The sequence below is a fragment of the Anabrus simplex genome, chromosome 12, assembly GCF_040414725.1.
Source record: "Anabrus simplex isolate iqAnaSimp1 chromosome 12, ASM4041472v1, whole genome shotgun sequence".
Classification (NCBI taxonomy): Eukaryota; Metazoa; Arthropoda; class Insecta; order Orthoptera; family Tettigoniidae; genus Anabrus; species Anabrus simplex.
Window position 1 is genome coordinate 12415336 of NC_090276.1, and position 20315 is coordinate 12435650.

The 20315-nt window shown below is 38.7% G+C and overlaps 1 protein-coding gene across 1 annotated transcript in view; it reads left to right on the top strand.

Annotated features, from left to right (window-relative positions):
• LOC136884399 (histone acetyltransferase p300-like) overlaps positions 1-20315 on the top strand; it is a 185372-nt gene that overhangs the window by 91663 nt on the left and 73394 nt on the right. The window contains 4 exon segments of the mRNA XM_068229923.1: positions 2843-3132; positions 3241-3398; positions 4386-4388; positions 12298-12408. Of these exon segments, the coding sequence (XP_068086024.1) occupies positions 2843-3132; positions 3241-3398; positions 4386-4388; positions 12298-12408 (562 nt within the window).

Here is a 20315-nt window from a genome sequence, read left to right on the forward strand (position 1 = left end):
TTTGGGCTCACGCCGAATATGTATGTATTACCTTGATATTATTACTGATATTATTATTATTATTATTATTATTATTATTATTATTATTATTATTATTATTATTAGCGTATGGTAACGTACACAAAACAATACAAAGATTAAATATAAATGAACAGTAAGCACAAACCATTATATACATAATTATAAGATATACACATAACATTGAAAACAATCATGCAAGCAAAAGGGTTCAAAGATTTAGATCCAAATTCTCTAGCCATTGTATGGCCTCAGCAGAAGCCACCACAAAGTCCTGGCTAGATCCATCGAATGCCCTTCCAATGCATTCGGTGACGATATGGTCGATAGTCTGTTTAACTGCCCCACAGTCACAGGCTGGGGAAGATCTCATACCTCATTTAAACATCATTGAACCACATCTCCCGTGGTTAGTACGGACTCTGTTGAGGGCTACTCATGTCTTGCGGGGTAAATCAAAGCCAGCTGGAAGATTCTTATAATTGAACAATGCCCGCCATTGAGTCGGAGCTACGCTGTTCCACTCTTGTTGCCAATCTGCTTTTGGATTGAAATCCCTTCTAACAAGTTCCTGTGCTGTTTGAATAGGAGGAGATCTTGATTTGAGGCGGCTGAATCTGACGTTAGCATCTTCATGGATGGGGAGATCAGGATTGGTTAATATCTTATTGTATTCTCTAAACAAGTTGTTCAATCTTCTAATTCTAGGAGGTTCTATGTGGCTGAGCACTGGCAACCAGAAAAGAGGAGTAGATTTTACTGTGCCACTTATGATACGCATTGTTTCATTCAGGACCTTTTTAGCATGAGAGCTGTTGATCCATACGGAAGAACAGTACTCAGCTGTGGAAAGCACCAGCGCCATAGCTGAAGTACGCAAAGTAGATGCAGAGGCTCCCCATGTGGAGCCAGCAAGTTTGTGAATGATGTTGTTGTTGTGTGACCTTAATTTGGCTGCTAGGTTATTTCATCTAATTAATCCCTTTGATTTACGTTACATTATAATAAATTCTCATCTATCATTTATACGGATTTTTACTCGTAGTAGTGTTAGTTGTTAGCTTTTATTGTTTGAGGAGAATAACGTTTTCAGCTCAGGGCTATGTCTTTCGCCCTTCCTGATCGGGGATCCACGGCAAATTTGTTTCCCTACGATGGTTGTGATTCACTATGTGTGTCCTTTAGTTAGGGAGGGTGTGGCTCACAGCATTGTTATGGAAGTTGGTGATGAAGAGCCAGGATGCTGGAAAACTATACAGGAGAATATGGAGATTACCAATAGTTTTGATGACTTCACTGCCATCGATGATATGGTAATCACTTGCGAGGAGCAGACCATCAATGAGATCTGCAAGGAAATTTAGGCAGGAGATGAGGAGATTGAAGAAGAGAATCCCCCAAGACCATCTTGCAGTGAGGCAAGCATCTGCCTTGAAAAATTGAATCAGTGTGCCTCAGAACACATGCAAGGCAATGTGGGAAATGGAGAGGTTTATACTTCAAGAAAGCAGTAAGAACCTAAAACAGTCAACCCTGGACAATTTCTTTTCCAAGTAGGAGCCTAGACTTTTGTGTTTGGAAATGTATTTAATGTCTAATGCAGTATGGAATGTACATAATGTACGTTTACCATCTATTGTTTTAATGTTCTTAGTATTTCTACTTATCTCTTGTGCAAGGTTTTATATAATATGTTCCCTTCTCTTATCAATTACTTTTATAATACAGTATATTCAGTTATTTTACTTTATCTCAAAAATACATGTCAGTATTGTTCACAAACAAGGAAATCTGTTGGCTGTGTGTTTCACATGTATTTCAAAGTACAGAATAAGTTTTCAGGCATTACCCCTTTTAAGAAGATTCCTGCTTAACAAGGTTTTTTTATTTTATTTTTTTATTTGGTCCCTTGAAAATCTTCTTAACAGAGTTTCACTTTATATACAGTCAAACCTCATTCCTCGTTAACACATTTTCTTGCTTAGCACATCGTAAATTCGAAGTCCCGATTCTCATCCTATGAAATCTATATAAAAATACCTCATTTATCGCATCACAAATTTTTGCTATTAGTTTGAGTCTAAGTAATCACATTGTCACAAATTTTTCAAAAAGAAATTTTAAATAAACTGGAATTTCATGCACATTTGTTGGATTGGAAGATGATGTAGTATGGGAAATGAACGATTCTGCAAATGGTATCTCATAAGGCAGCAATGATGGAAACTGTGATGATAGTGGTGACTAAAGGATGGAACATAAGAACAGTTAAATTCATTTTATTTTGAAAGTGTATCTTCTAATAATCATGTAAGAATTGGTTTTCAAGTTAAAATGTAGAGTATCCCTAACACCATTTTACGTTTATTTCAAACGTCGAATATAAACATTAAATTAGGGCTTCTGTAGGGCCCACAGAAACCACAATTGCATTGGATTTGTTACAAAAAATGTTAATGTACTGTATAAATTGTATTAACTCAGATAATAAATTTACTGTTTTGTCATTTATTTTTGAGGTGTTTGTATTTTTAATTTTTAATTCATGTTTTAATGCCCTAGTAATTTTTGAAATTCACAGTTTATCACATTAAATAGCGGACAATAAACGTGTTTTATATGTGACACTATTTTCTACTCAAACTCTTTTTATTATTGGCTGTATCACTGTACAAGAATGCCTCTATATAGGCAAGACAGATCTTAGAAGCTGAACTGAGTTGAAGACTGTCATTTAATTTTCTTTTCTGTCTGTTATGATGAAGAAAGCTAAGGCTTCATATTTTTCTCATGTTAACACAATGTTACTTTTTTTTTTGGTCAGTATTCAAGCCCGATGAGTTAAGGCAGGCCCTAATGCCTACTCTAGAGAAGTTGTACCGCCAAGATCCAGAGTCGTTACCATTCCAGCAGCCTGTTGACCCCCAAGCCCTCGGCATCCCAGATTATTTTGATATTGTAAAGAAAGCTATGGACTTGTCGACGGTGAAGCGGAAACTGGATACGGGGCAGTATACAGATCCATGGGAATATGTAGAGGATGTTTGGCTAATGTTTGACAATGCTTGGCTATACAACCGCAAGACTTCTCGTGTCTACAGATACTGCACAAAGGTAAACCACTTTGCTAGATGTTCAGAACTGTGGAATATAGTTAGTAAGTATTTAGTAAATGGTTTTCAAAGGAAAATAATTGTGATATTTGTTGTGCTTATGTTGTAGCTGTCTGAAGTCTTTGAGCAGGAGATTGATCCAGTTATGCAGTCTCTTGGCTATTGCTGTGGGCGCAAATATACGTTCAACCCTCAGAAGCTGTGTTGTGATGGCAAGCAGCGCTGCACCATTCCTCGTGATGCTAAATATTACAGTTACCAAAACAGGTAAAATAATCTGTCCTCCCAAACTTTTCTTGAATTTCAAGTAGCATTACAAAAACATCATTATTATTATTATTTTTCAGTTAGTTTGGGCCACCTACAGTAAGGACCACAGTGCTTGTGCTTTAGCTGTGTTGTTGTTTTTGATGGTTGTTGCTTGTGGTCTTCTTAATGGTAGGTCTGGCTACTACTTTCTTCTTGGTACCTTGATCTTTTCTGTTGACCCAGTAATCCTTCCTTCTCTGGCTGAACTCTATTTTGCATTGCTCGGACCATTTCATGGTCTCATTGTGATTATACTCTGTAAGGGATGTTAGAAAGGGTCTGGTTTAGATAGCTGAACAGTAGTTGCTTCTGGTAAGTATGATGGCATTATTAATATTAAGCTCTGCCAGATCCTTCTCTATCTGCTGGATCCTCAGCGATCCAGTGGCTTTACCCTTGCTGGCTACTTTGAAGATCTTATAGGACAGCCTTTGGGAATCCATTCTATACAGGCGTCTGTAGAAAGCAAGCCATTTTCTTCTGATGGCATCTGTGAGGGTTTCTTGGTGTTGGTAGAGTTCACAGTTTGGTTTGTTCCATCACCTTCCATCTGATAGGATCCTTGGTCCTACTGTCTTTCTCCCGAACTTTCTTTCTTGTACTTCAAGGGCTCTTAAGTGGGATCCTCTTAGAGGTAGCCACCGTGCTGCGTAGAGGACTGACGGTCTGACTATTGCATTATAACGTCTTAGTTTGACATTGATCGAAAGGTGTTTTGAGGCGTACATTTTTCTGCAGGCATGGTATGCCTTGTCTAGTTTGATTATCCTCTGTTCGAGAGCAACCGTTTCATTCTGTGTATATATATATTTTTTATTTTTTACAACAACAACAACCACCTTTTTGTCCCCCCCACACGATTGCAGGATGTACCACACGTGTGGAAAAGTATACAAATGGAAGTGGGGAGTGTAAGGTGCTGTGGAATGTATAAATAATGCGGAGTAGGTATATCGGGTATAGGGTATAGGGTATAAAGCAGGGAAACTACGTAATGTTTATTCTCAGAGTACGGTCATTTTAATGGTAAACCCTTAAAGTAGTCCCCTAGATTGTCCAAAACACATTGCCAGTTATTCGGGAGACATCGGGTACCAGTCATCTCACCATGTATGAATTTTGTAATCTTATGTTGGCAGTGTCCTCTTGTGTCCCAAACCGTCTCCCATGTAATCATTCTTTAACTTTGTGGATGAAGTCAAAATTGCATGGAGACAGCTCCGGTGAGCATGGCAGGTGATCCAATACTCCCCCTCCAAGTGCTGTAGTTGCCCTCATACAGCCTCTGCTGTATGTTGTCTGACGACGTGGAGAAGGACAACATTGTTGAGAAGATCCGAGCTGTTGTCGCTAATGGCATAACATAACTGTAATAATCATGCCTCTGACATCATAAGCCACAAGAACCATCAGGTTCATGGGGGAAGAGTTTTGCCAGAACTTCTGTCTTCGTGGTGATCCTGCATTTCCCCATTCTGAAGACTAGTGTCTCAGCTCTTGTTAATATTCATCCATAGTTACTGTTCTCTCTAGCATTAGTTCGCCTCCTGCTGGATATATACCAGGTGGTTTGAGCACACATCATACTGTGTCCACTTTTGCACATCAGTAACTGCACATGGTACCTACAGTGATGCTTTTTTACGCAGATGTACATCTTCCCATAAAATTCTATGGATGGTTCATTTTTAATGCCTTGTGTTGGCTTATGACTCAAGTATTGTCTTCTGTCTCTGCACTGGATAATTATTGCACATGACACATCAGTCCAGTCTTCTGAACCGCTGGACGTCGTTATTTGTTTCACGTTTGTGCTGAAATGCTGCTGCCCATCTTCTGGGAGTTCAGTATGGAAGAACGTTATTCTGCACAGCTGCCACAAGTTTGCCATCACCTTCTGAAGACCCTTTTCGTCATTTCATCTTACCTCTCTAATGCCTTGATTTTTTCTTGATTTATTCTTTTCGATTTTATTACCCTGTATAATAGTTTCTGATTTCCTCGACTATCTTGCTCAATTTTGTTGGTAAACTCTCCCCAACATTTCTCCTTTTCTTCCTTGATGCTCCTCTTCACTTGTCCACATGTTACCTTTCTATTTATTCTCATCCCTCTGATACATTTTTTGCTTTTCCTTATCCATTTCTTTTTTCACCTTGTTCCTTTCTTTAATTTCTGTTTTTATTTTGTCTGTCCACCACTGTGTCTGCTTTCCCTTAACCTTTGCTTTGGTTTTCCCTCATACCTCAATTGCTGCTTCCACAAATGTCTGTCTTAAATTGTCCCACTCCTCTTCTCCACTTCGTATTTCCGTGTTAGGCAACTTTTATACAATCTTGGAATGCCAGTCTTTTATCCTCCTCCTCCAATTCCCAAATCTTGATTTTTAGTTTATTCTTCAATACAATTTTAGGGAATTTTACTGTTTTTAATTCCACAATCAATAATCTATGATCACCTCCCATACTTTCACTAGGGATTATCTTTGTATTCATGACGTATCTTCCCCATTCTCGGTCTGTTATTATAAAATCAATGAGTGTTCCGTACTGTCCATCCCAACTTATCAGCTGATCTTATTGCTATTCCTCTTCATAAACCATGTGTTCTTTATTATCAGGTTATTTCTCATACAAAAGTCCAACAGTTTCTCTCCATCTTCATTTCTATTGCCAGAGAACAGTGTAACATGGCGGACAGTGCATAGTCGGACAAGGCAAGGCTCCTGATTAACGTTAAGTTTGAAGGTGTACTTTCACAGTGTAAACGATTTGTGATGCTAATACTTTTTCCTACCATTGTTGTGCGTATACAGAAGTGTTAGTGACGTGATACGTGTGATTAACATCTACCGGCAGACAAAAATATCATGCCGCGTAAAGCAAAGCAAGTGTCGATGGAGAACTTGGTGAAGCAAGCCGTGCAGGACGCACTGTGTAGCAAGGACATCTTGAGCACGCTTGCCAACCTAATACAGGAGCAAGTGACAAAGGTAGTGGTAGAACAATTGCAGGAGTCTATAGACTTCAATACTAAGGTAATTGAAGACTTGCGGAGTGCTCTCGAAGATAGGGACAAAATTATAAAGAGACTAGAGTCCCAGTTACAGGAGAAGACCGACGATCTGGAACAGTACACGAGGCGCCAGTGCTTGCGAGTGTTCGGTGTAGCAGAGTCCGCAAATGAGAACACGGACAACATAATTTTAAATATCGCTGAGCAAATTGGGGTCGATCTCAGTCTAGAAGACATTGATAGGTCACACAGGGTAGGCAAAAGAGAAGGCGGTCGTCCGAGACCAATAATAGTGAAGTTTGTGTCCTATCGGAAAAGGAATGCAATGTTCACAAATAAGAAAAAACTGAAGGGCACAAACAAAACTATCCGAGAAGATCTCACTCCCCTGAGACTACAGCTTCTCCAGGAGGCAATTTCAAAGTACGGCGTAAAAAATACGTGGTCGAAGGACGGGACAGTGATAGTGAAACGAGGTGACAGGAAAATTCGGGTCACAAATCGTCAAGAACTAAACAACATTAGTTAATCATGAGCCTAAGCTAAAACTAGGCGATAACTGTAATTGAATAGGAAAATACCTAGATTTGTAAATATATGTTAAATTTAATTGATAACTTAGATTAGGCTTAACTAAATTCCAGGAAACTAGTTCAGTTAGCATTTAGAAACTGTCAAGTTGGCTTTTCTTAGGTTAAAGGAAACAAATGTCTCTAATTACAGCCTGCAAACCTCCCCTCCCCAAACGCAGACCGGTCAAACTACAACCACCCCTTCCCAAACCACTGCTGGCTGCCCCAGCGACATTCCTCCTGTACCTCCAAGCTCTCTGCAGGTGGGCCACGTGAACACACAGAGCCTTTTTTCCCATTTCACTGAATTCTCAGATATATTCTCTAACAACAACTTCCATGCCATATTAATATCAGAGTCGTGGTTGAAACCAAGTATCCCGTCTTCACTAGTACATATGGAGGGTTACGCGCTGATAAGAAACGATAGAGTAGGAAAAGGTGGGGGAGGCGTAGGGATATATCTGCGCAAAGATATGAAATTCAAAGAATTACTCAAAACACCAAGTGAATTTCACAACGGGCCGGAGTTCCTATTTATTGAATTATAAATTCGCAGTGTTAAGTGTTTACTGGGTGTTGTGTATCGTGCACCGAAGACGAGATATATCGAAGACCTGGAGGAAGCACTACAGGACCTATTACCCAGGTATGAGCATGCTATTTTAATGGGCGACTTTAATTCTGACATGATAAAATGTGACTCTGCTGAATCTAGACAACTCAAAAGCATGCTTACCTCACTCAATATGACGATCCTTCCCCTAAATCCTACACACCACACAGCTACTTCCCATACACTACTGGATTTAATTATTACAAACAATACTGATAGAATGCGGACTTACGGACAACAGCCAGCTCCCGGACTTTCCCAACATGACTTTATTTACGCAACTTACTCACTGAAATGTCCCAAATATGAGCCTAAATTAATTTCCTATCGAGACTTCAAAAGCCTAAACGAAGAGGCGTTCATTGAGGACGCACTCAAAACACCGTGGCACAACATACAGCTCGTACAAGACATTAACGATAAAATAACCTTGTTTAACAAACTACTTTTAGGACTGGATGACAAACACGCCCCCATACGGACTGCACGAGTGAAACGAAAACCATCACCTTGGCTGACGCAAGACATAAGGTTAAAAATGGAGGAAAGAAATGCAGCTTACAAATATTATAGAAAAAATCCAACCGCAGAAAATTTCGAAAAGTACAAAAAATTGCGTAACACAACAACTCAGACCATCAGGAATGCTAAGATACGCCACACACATGAAATCTTAAAAAATAACAGTTCTGGCAATGTTTGGAAAATTCTTCGGAACATTGGTTTGACAAAAAATAAAACCGACGAAAACAACACTGACTTGCCATTAGACGAATTAAATCAATTTTTCTGCTCACAAAATTCACATACAGACGAACGAACTAAAAGGGAAACAATCGACAGACTACATACGAAAACAAAACACGATGGAGAAGAATTTTATTTTTCACATGTAACTCTTAATGACACCAGAGACGCAATTCATGAAATAAAGTCAGAGGCTACAGGATGTGACGGAATAAATTTGACATAAATTAAAAGACTCACTGAAATTGTTCTCCCAACAATTACACACTTAATAAATACCTCACTCATGACAGGAATCTTTCCCAATATATGGAAAAGTGCCATAATACGACCGATAAGAAAAATCGATAATCCAACAAAACCCGAAGACTTTCGACCAATTTGCATACTTCCTTGTCTTAGTAAAATATTAGAAAAGGTCGTTCACAAGCAGATAACAAATTACATTAACAAACACAATTTACTCGACAAATACCAGTCAGGATTTAGACCTAACCACAGCAGTACTAAAAGTTACAAATGACATTCAAGCAGGCATGGACAACGGACAAATGACTATCCTTGTACTTTTAGACCTAAGTAAAGCATTTGACTGTGTGGACAGAGAAATATTATTAGCTAAGCTACAAGCACAAAAATTTTCTTCAAGCGCACTGACGTGGCTGCACTCTTATTTAATTGGGCGGCAGCATTGCGTTTCAGCAGGTACGAAAGTGTCACACTGGCAACAAACTGAAGTTGGCATAGTTCAGGGCAGTGTTCTAGCGCCATTGCTATTTTCACTGTACTTAAATGACCTACCAGAACATATAAAAACTTGTAAATACCATTTCTTCGCAGACGATATTCAACTTTATATACAAACAAACCCGAAAGACATCCAACTAGACACTGACAAACTAAACGATGACCTGGAAAATATAAAAGACTGGACTAAAAATAATTCTCTTAAAGTCAATCCATTCAAATCGCAAGCAATCATAATTGGATCCAAAAGTAATCATACCAAACTGAAAAGTGTTATAATTCCCCCAATCCTATTCCACGCAACACCAATACAAATAAACGAAACAGTAAAAAACCTTGGCCTCATTTTTGATAAGTACTTAAACTGGACGGAGCACACGACGAAAATATGCCAACAAGTATTCTTTTCTTTGCACTCTCTTAAACGTTTACGGGATCTCCTTCCTCTAAATACGAGAAAGTTACTTGTTCAAAGCTTAATTCTACCCATCTTCGATTATGGTGACGTAATATACAACAACCTAAACACCACACTTAACGCTAAACTTCAGCGGGCTTCTAATACATGCATCCGTTTTGTATTAAATATGCCTAGGTATTGCCATATATCACCTTGTCTTGAACAGCTGTCGTGGTTATATTTGGCGGAGAGAAGAAACCTTCATTCCGTTTCGCTTGTTCACAACATTCTCCGTACAGACACACCAAGTTATCTGAGAATGGATCTTAAATACTTGTCCTCTCCAAACAGTATACCTACAAGGTCAGAAACCTCTTCCCTGCTGAGCTTCCCAATTTACCGCACGACCGGGTACGGCATCTCATTCATACCTGCAACCATACGCTCTTGGAATTCCCTTCCGGCTGTAATTAGAGACATACATAGTAGAAATGTATTTAAAAAAACATGTTATAAATGGTACATAGACTTAAGAAATTAGTATTTAATGTTTTTTTTAAAAGTGACTCTCAGAAATTTTCCTTTTGTTTATAACTATTATTTAAGTTTAATTTTATAATTAATTATATGTAACTAGAAATCCTAATACTCTGTAGTTTGTACAATGTAGTACATATGAGATGGTTTGGCATAACAGCAGGCTTCATAGCCTGAGCCACGCCACAAGTCACTAAATAAATAAATAAATAAAATATCCATGTGGGCCCAGAACATTCTCATATCCCATTCTATCAGTTCCCGCATGAGCATTCAGATCTCCCATTATCATGATCCCATCTCCAACAATGTGTGTTTCCAGTTCATTGAGGAACTCTTTTTTCTTCCACATTACAAACTGTATGTGGAGTAAACGTGTTTACATGCATTATTATAATTCTTTCATTTACATACTCAACTTCAGCTATTAGTTCGACATTCTGATTCACTACAAATCCCACTCCATTTCTTTTCTCTTTACTGTTACCCATCCAGTACAATGTGTACACCTTTCTTAGTTTCTTCATTCCTTTCCATTTTACTTCACTTAATCCCAGGATGTCAAGTTTTTGTCTCTCCATTAGGTGAATCAATTCATTTTCCTTACCATTCATTGTTAAAATATTTATTGTTGCTAATTGGGTTTTGTTCTCTGATCTAACACTTACACAAACATCAGGATTACCATCATACTGTGCAACTGTAGTCAGAGACTTGTCAATTCCATTTTTAAACTTCCATCCGAGGCTTATATTGTAGTTGAAAGCTAGTACGAATTTACTCATCTGCTAAGCCTAACGCATTTGAGGATTTTCTTTCGGGGCTTACTCCCTTAGCCTTTGAAGATCCCTCTTCTCCACAAGGCAGTGGTTTTCTCTTCTAATTCTCCGCAGAGAAAATAGGTTGCCTCATCCACCATCTTCGCCATTCTGAAGGTCTTCTTCTCTGCCTAAGATTCTGTTAAGTTCTTCACCCGTAACCCTGGGTATGGGTTCCACGTTATACCCCGTGAGACTGGGTCCCTGCCTGAACTGAGTTCTCCTTCACACCGGCTTACTGATGTGGAAGATCCCACCCCCGCAACGTAGATGTGCCAGACAAGAATTACTCAAGTGGGGGATAGGGAAGATGACCCTATCTCCCTTGAGCCGGATTAATGGTGTATGATGCCACAACCAATGGCACTACGAAGATTTATCTTGCTTCATACTTGACCCCGTAGAGAGAAAAGGTATAAGGTTTGGACATACAGTTTTATTTATTGTATTGTGCAATGTTAATACATAGAACTTGCATAGAGGGTAGGTAAAGCGCGTGACTATCCGGGATTGGCTTAAACGGGAGGTGTGTGGGGTTGCCATAGTAATGGCAATCTGAAATTACAACTCTGTGAATTTTCAGAACACAGAACACGCAAGTTGTTTTAATAGGATTACAATAGGTTATATCAGCACACCTAGTTTTGAGTTTGTTGTGTTTGTCTCTTATTGTTTCCACTTTACAAATTAATCCCTGACAGTCAGCTTGGGAAAATGGAGAAGGGCAGAAAGGGGCCTGACTGATTTATTGATGTGGCAACCAATAACAATTCCATGTTCAAAGTTGCTGAACTCCCTTGCTCGACCCGTTCTGCAGTTATCTTGTAGCACTGAACAACATCAATCCCTCAGCCATCTTTTAAATCAGCAGTGGCAGTTGTAGTGACATAAAAGCTCAGGTTTACATATAGGGAGGAATGTCCGGATACTTTTGATCTGATACTGCATGCATTTACATGCAGCAATGGTATAAGACTGGATGTAGAAAGCAGTTGATAATGACTGTGGTTTGGCTTCCCCACCTCTACCTCTTTGCACTGTGTTCTATGATTCAATAAAATATTACCATTCTTCCTGTCTCCTATGCTCTTACAAATGAGGGTGTGATTTATACCTGGTAAATTGCTGCTCTCCAGCTACTTCCTAAACTTGTATGTTCTGCTCTTGCTAATTTCCTTAACCTGAGAAATTTATATATAGATATGACCTATCCTGAGAAATTTTCCTTTTGTGCAAGTATTTTCTTCTTTCTTTCTTTCTTTCTTTTTTTTTTTTAAATGATAACCCTCTTACTCACTTTTAACTTATTCATGTGATAACCTTTGGTTTCCTCTGTTCCATTCTCTCCTGATGTTCCTCATCCTGCCCTGCACCTTTTGTGTGTTTGTGGTTGGATGTATCACAGCCTCAAGACATACGGTCTTTTCTTCGACAGATACACCTTTTGCCAGGAATGTTTTGACGACATCCCAGGAGATACTGTCACTTTGAGTGATGATCCAACCCAACCTCAAACGTAAGTACAACTTTTAATAGCATTATATACTCAGTAATTAAGGCCAAGGCCACTTCTTTCAAAATCTTGGCCCTGTCCTCTTCTGTTGATAAAGATCTTAAGAAGCTAGTTCGACATTAAACAAGTGCAAAAGAAGAAACCTTAGTTAGATATATATTGAAACGGGAATGCCCTGCAAGCATTTGCGTTCATGTATTTCTTGAGGAGAACGTGGTAACACCCGACTGTATAGGTTCAAAACGAGCGCCGAATACGCAGCATCATGGGGGACAACATGCAAGCAAGCGATGCTACAGAGTGCCAGCCAAGGCCAAGTGACGTCACACCGAAAGTTCTATTCGATTCTATGTCATTTCATCACAAACAGAAGGACAGATCATTTTTTGGAGAATGTCACCTTGCAGGCCTGGTCAACAAATGATACTACCCAAAATTTCATTAAAATCGGCGGAAGGATGGCCAAGATATGAATTTTTTTATAAGCCCATATTTCCAGTCTCACCGTCCGACCTTGAGCAATATAAGGGGGTCGCCAGCCTCGAGGAGAACAGAGTGTGTCAGTGTGTCACAGTACTTCGTCATGAACCAGTCGTCTCGCTGATGTGATACAGTTCGTTACTCTGTCCGGCTAAGGACCAGGGTTTGAAAGTACGTAATATGAGTGTTGAAAGCCTTCTTTGTTGACTCTAAATTTACGTGTAAGCAGAAGCTTATTCACTGATAATATCGGTCTGTTGAGCTGTGTAACATTATTTTGTTTTGTGAATTTTGTAATTGAAGAGACTGTACAGTAATCACTTGATATTTCAAAACTGTGCTTAAAGGACTTAGGGCATAAAGACTGTGCTTTAATTATTTCCCCTCCAAGAGACCATATTAGCATGTTTTGTGAAGTTGTGCCCTGTGAAAGTACAATTCTTTTCATGGACAGTGTTATTTGTTTCATAAAGGACAGTGCCTACTTTTCTTTCAAAGGCTGTGTCAATTGCTCTGTGAGAAAAACATGAGTCGACAGATTCTTTTCATAAAACTGTGCCAACCTTCATTTTCAAAAGACAGTATTAATTCACTTCGCATAACCGTGCTAACATTTTCTAACATAAGACTGTGCCAATATTTCCTTTCAAAGACTGTGCTGATTCGTTAAATACGGTGCCTTTATCGCTTCTCAAGGGCTATGTTAATTCCCCTCATAAAGACTCTGTCTACATTTATGTATAATATTGTGCCTCAGTGGAAAGTTATCTCTGAGAAATTACGTGATTTTTGTTAAGACTGTGTCGTAATAGAACTTGGTTCTCTTTCATAAGACTGTGTCATAAACTGTTCTATTATTTCTGTCTTTGCAGAAACTTTAACTTATTTCTACATGTGCGCATCCTAGAACATTGCATGTCCTCATTACAAACAGTACAAAGACAGTGTCTGTGAGATTTAATTTATTTTCTTTTCGCACTAAGATTACGTGAAGTGATAAACAGTTGTATCTCAGAAAATTCCAGATTATTTTCATTACCTATCACTTTGAGTTCGACAGTGACTATTGCACGAACAATATTAATTATTTTCATAGAACTGTGATTTTTAATTCATCTCTTTTCCAAAAGTAATGTGCGTCCAACACCATTCCCGGTGGAACTTGTTCGACCAGTAAACAGTGTCTCGACACAATATGCAGTGCAGTGCGGTAGAGAAGTGTCATGTCAAATTCTATTGACATTCTGTGCGAAAGTTTTACATTTCTCTGCTCCTTCCATGGAACTTAGTGGAATACAAAACTCAACAACTACTCCACGCTGCACTATCATCAGTCGACCACCCCAGGTTCGAGTCTCCTTGAACATCAAGGGCTAACAACCGCCGTGAGATGACGCCGACAACGTGGGATGACGTAGGACGACACCGACACCGAGAACGTGGGACAACGCTGACGCCGACACTGCAGAACGACACCTTCTCCACATCTTTGAGGACATTCAAACCATTCGTCTGTAAAAGGTGATATAATTTCTATGTATTTTCTGGAATAAACTGCAAGTTCCACTTTAAATATGAACTCATTTCACTACCCTTCTCTCGTACTCTCTAAAGCATGAACTGTACACGCCTTGGCATTAATCCACGCTCTCCACAAAGCTGAAGTACGGGCGTTCCTGTTTCAGAGAGAAGGTAGTGAATAGTAAAGTGGCACCCATGATGTTGGGACCTGATTAAAGAGAGCACAAAGTGACAATAATTAACTTTGATGAAAACAGTGATATCTTTACTTTTAAGTTCAGATAGAAGTGAATACTTTAAACTTTAACTTCAGTTCAGTGAATACTTCAAATTTTACCAAGTTCAATTCAATGACTTTGATAAAATCTTGAACTCATGGCACAGAACTCTGACTAATTTTGATGGCACAAGTGATTTATTTATTTTCTCATTGTACTTAAACATTTCAGACACAATATTTGATTTTATGCACAGTCTCGTATAAGTGTTTAATATTTGTGTTAGTGAACTATTGAACTTTACCATTGGACAATAATGGTGATTTTACGTATAAATTGAACGATTGTATTTTCTGCATTTTGTGAAAATAACAACATTAATATGGAGAATATACTAGCTGCTATTGAGGCTTTAAAAATCAGTCTAAATGACAGGATTACAGAAAGTAACACTAATTTAGGGCGTAAGATTGCTGAATCTAATGCTGCATTAGGAAGTCGTATTGATGCCACTAATAATACTTTAAGAGCTCAACTCGGAGAATCTAACGAGACCACTAATACTAACATGAACCAACTTTGCGTTAACCTAGAAAGTCGTATTGATGCTACTAATAATACGTTAGGGACTCAACTTAGAGAAGCTAATGAGGCCACTAATGCTAGTATAGGTCAGCTTAGAGAGGCTGATGAAGTAACTAATTGCAATATCACTCAGCTTAGGGAGGCTAATGAGGCTAACCTTGTAAAATTAACAGAGTCTGTTGATAAAAAATTTGCAAAAGTTAATGATAATTTGAAATGTAGGCTCAATAATGCAGGTGCCAAAATTGAGAAACGATTTAAGGTGTCTAACAAAAGAATGGATTCTAAGTTTTCGGAAATAAATGAAAAATGAACATGTGACTTAGAAACCATTAACCCAATCACTGCCAAACCCGTATATATACGTTTTTGAATGCCGTGCCACGTCCGCCAAACCCGTATACATACGTTTTGGTGCCGTGTGTACTTCACCGATCTCACAAATGAACGCGATATGTCATCATGCTTTGAGATTCCGTGGAAATGTTCAAAGAAGTTCTGTGCTGCAGATATACCACTCCATTTTGAGTGTTTTGAATGCGATCTGGTGTTATTTCAGCTTCGTTGGAGTGGAACACCTTTCCCACTTACTTAAGTATACATTCATCTCTTTTTGACTAAGAAATTGAATGTTTCCTCATAAATAGTGATTCTGGAATGCTATATTTTGATAATGAAGGTGGAGAATATCTAAGTGGCGACATTGAACTACAAGAAAGTGCGAGACAAAATAGTAATGATGAATCTCTTGCGGAATTGTCACCACTTCCTCAGATAAGTTATTTTTTCCCCAAATGTAAATGATATTACCAGTTCTTGGATAAAGAATTTTATATTATATTTCAGTAATAGTATCACCGAGCGGAGTAGCCGCGCGTATTAACATGCTACAGCTATGGAGCTCAGATCTGCAGTCGGCAGGCGAGTGGGTTCGAACCCCATCATCAGCTGTCTTGAGAATTTCTTTTCTTTTCTTTGTGGTTTCCCTTTTTTCACTCCCTAGTAAATGCTGGGACAGTTCCTATTCATAAACTACAGTCCATTCCTTCCACTTCTGTACCCAGTTTCATACACCATCATCATCATCATTCATTTCATATTCACTACCTTCTCAACTGAGGTTTGCGTCGGGAAGGGCATTTGGTCATAAAATATGGTGTAAAATATAATCTCACTTCATCCCCGACATCGTATTGGGCTGCAGGGCTGAGGGGACGACATGCATTCCATTAATAGTATCAGAAAATATGTATCTGTCAAAGTGCTTCTTCCTTTTAAAAAAACCCGGCCCACAGGGCTCGGCTGGTCATCAAAACTCAGCAGTGAAAAGGTTAAGGAAGATATCAGATCACAAGTAGCAGAGCACTTAAAAATTGCTTTCCCTTCTTCTCAGGAAGTCCCACTGATCTCTATACCTGGATGGCTGGTAGCTGGGTAGCAGTAAGCCGAATAGAAGATGACTGGCGTCGTAAGATGGCAGCGAGCGCATAGTGCAATAGACCACGAGGAGCGCGCTTGCTTTGTTTATGCTTAGTTCAGTGACGCCAGGCCTCTTGATTGTAGTTTCACGAGTGTTCTGTGCTGTGTTATTGCAAAGTAAATAGTAGTGTATTTTACGAATTTAGGTTCGTTGCCTTGTAGTTTGGTTGTGAATTACAAGATTAAATTTAAATATGTATGTGTTTATCTGAAATATGAATGAAGAAACATTCTACGGGGTATTAACATACCGCAGTATTCAGCTTATGGATGTACAAACAGAACCGATCAGCAGAAGGAGAAATCATTTCAACGGGGAGTTTTAATAATAATGTTATTTGCTTTACGTCCCACTAACTACTTTTTAAGGTCTTCGGAGACGCCGAGGTGCCGGAATTTAGTTCCGCAGGAGTTCTTTTACGTGCCAGTAAATCTACCGACACGGGGCTGTCGTATTTGAGCACCTTCAAATACCACCGGACTGAGCCAGGATCGAACCTGCCAAGTTGGGGTTAGAAGGCCAGCGCCTTAACCGTCTGAGCCACTCAGCCCGGCTCAGGGAGTTTTATACTGTACATAAGAATCTTCCTAGGGTAGTGTTTTGAGTTTTAGGTTTATTGTATCTTATTTCGCATATTCCGGGAGCAAAATGGCAATTAAGTTTTGTAGGTTTCCTTTCTCGAGACCCGAACATCTAAGATCATCGATTAGGAGTATCAGGCGGGAGAATTGGGAGCCTTCTAAAACAGCTGTTCTCTGCTCGGATCACTTAGAGGAAGACTGTTTTGATAGAAATGGACAAACTGTACACCTTAGAAGTGATGTACAGCCAACTGTTTTCAATTTTGCTGAACATTAACTGCAAGTAAAGATTTACTTATATATTTTTTTTTTCTCATAATTAAACTGACAGTTTCGATGACATAATTGACGTGACCTTATAACAGTCTTAGAAAATGAAGTCTGGAGGAATTCTAGACCTTATTTACATCAGTAATAATTATGGGTTTCAGACACTGGAGTGGTGGGAGAAGGGAAAGTGTGTTGGGTGTTTGGGGCTATTCCATTATACTATTCGTGGTATTTGGGACTCTTTTAACTGGTGTTACATATTTCTGATGATGACTATCAATATCGCTTTGCTAGCTGAATTTAATTAAAGAGGTCTGTAATAGTACATTAAGCTGCTGGTAATGTGATATTGACTAGTTTTGAATAGTTTTGAATATTTGCTGGTTTTATAAATGTGTACATTTGCTTCAATGATATTTTAATTTGATAATATGCGTGTTATTTCTTGGAAACAGGAAACAGAAATTCATTATCAAGCACCGATTACGATATGTCGAATCTAGGCCTGTATATTGAGCTACGTTTATAGGTACATCATTTTAAGAATGCATAATTTCGTGGCATACATGTATACAATTTACAGCAATGTTTCCAGAAACTGGTTTTCACTTGTATTGTGTTACCGATCGCTAATTGCATGTATTCAGCACCTAAGTTAATATTTGCCGGCCGTTATTATACACTCATGTTTATTGCTATCCCGGAGATTTAGTGACCTCGGAATGACGTGTCAGTGATCCCAATGTCCTTATGCTTTGAGTGAACATGTCTCTATATTTTTAATTATTCCAATGCGCCATTAATTGCGACTTAAAATTGACTATATTATCATTGCTTCCCCATAAGGAGAGCTCGAGGTTGGGTACGCCAACATGGCGAACCGCGCGTTCAACTTGGCGTACTTTCTCCTGCAGCGGAGACCTGCCATCAGCGATCCATGTATAGAGATCAGTGGGAAGTCCTTAAAGAAGTAGAAAATTTAAAGGGAGAATTTCAAGAGTCCCATGCTCAATTCTCACTTGCACAAACCAAAATGGCTTCTATTCAAGACAAACTTCATGAATCTGTTAAGAATAATTTCGTGAAGTTAGGAAACAAAATTATTCTTCTATAAACTTAGCAAGAGGAGGCTGATAAACGTGTTAAGACACAACTAGACAGTGCTCACAAGCAGATTACTTGTATCTGTCGTGATGTAGCAGTAGTTAAAACCTACTTAGAGAAGGAGGTCAAGGAAATTGAGAATTCCGTACAGGGGAAAATTAAAACCCTAAAACTCGAACTCCAAGGAGGTATGGAAACTCTCAACAGCAAAGTATCCCAAATTGAGCAGGATGTTTCATCATCTAGCCTTCCCAATACTAGTGGAGAATCCATGAATGTTTCCACAGCTTTTAAAATGACTGAGGAAAAACCAGCCAAATTTTCAGGGAAGGAGGAGTATACAGCTAAAGAGTTTCTCCTTAACCTTGAAGAGTATTTTCAGGAAAATCACATTAAGACAGACTGCCGATTACGTATAGCATCTCGGTTGTTAGAATGTGGTACACTGCTTTCAAATTTAGTATCAGCACTTATCAAGAATTTAAGGAAGCCTTACTTGGACGATTTTGGAGTTCTGGGACTCAGCACTTGATAAAACTCCAATTATACTCCAGAAAGTACAACACTTCCGTCAATTCCTCACAATACTCAGATTATCTCATATCTCAGCTTAAAAAGATGCAGTTTTTTGAAGATCAAGAACTTATTCAGGTCATAACACTGCAATTCCCTCCAAACATTCAGGAGATATTGGTAGCGGCAAACGTCCAGGACTTAGAGCAGCTCGATGACGTCCTGAGGAAACTCGATACTGCGCTCACTCAGAACGTAACAAAAGCAGGTAGAACCAAAGAAACTACGGCTAACCCCAGAGAAGTGAAGATTCCAGTTCAAGTAAATCCAGAACCGCGAGAAGAAAGGGAAACTCGTCGATACATTCCATTCCGGTATAGGAGTTATAGAAATCATCCCTATAAAGAGAGGGCCACGTTTCAACAAGGACCTTCATGGAGGCAGACAGCTAGCCAACCTAATGATAGTAGGAACTCCCAGCGGGAAGAATTCGAGACGTTGGAGAGAGACTAGGGAATATGTAAGGAATAAGAACAGGGAAGAAGGTTTACCTGGAGCAGCTTCTTTGGAATACCAGGCAGAGATTCAAAGAAGAAATGAGAGAATGGAAATGGATCCCGAAGCTACGGGTGCAAAAAAAAAAAAAAAAACTTTGACGAAGCAATAAGGAGATTGCCTGAAAACCCTGAGGAAGGAGAGATAATATGTAGCACAGTCATCAACCATTGGTATTTAGAGGATACGGATTTACTGAATGAGGATTCAACATCACGACAGCCTCAGATACACAATTAAGTATTTATTATTTTCCACCTAGTCGATACAAGTTCAATTTATAAATTATAAATTATACAGTTTGTAAGTAATTGTCGACCTTTTTTTCATGAATTATTAATAAGTAATTGTCGACCTTTTTTTCATGAATTATTAAGAAAAGAATATTCATTTAGGACATATTCTCTTTGGAATATTGTACAAGTGTTTCCTTGATGACTGCTTTCAATTGTAGAAATAATTTATATATTTTCTCTTGAGTTTTTTGTTTGTTTTAATGTTGTCAATCTTATGTTAATTTTAAGGACACTTCCTCTTAAGCATTACTTTGTCAATTTTTATATTTTTCATCTAAACAGTGTTATGTGGCTGAAGATGTTGATA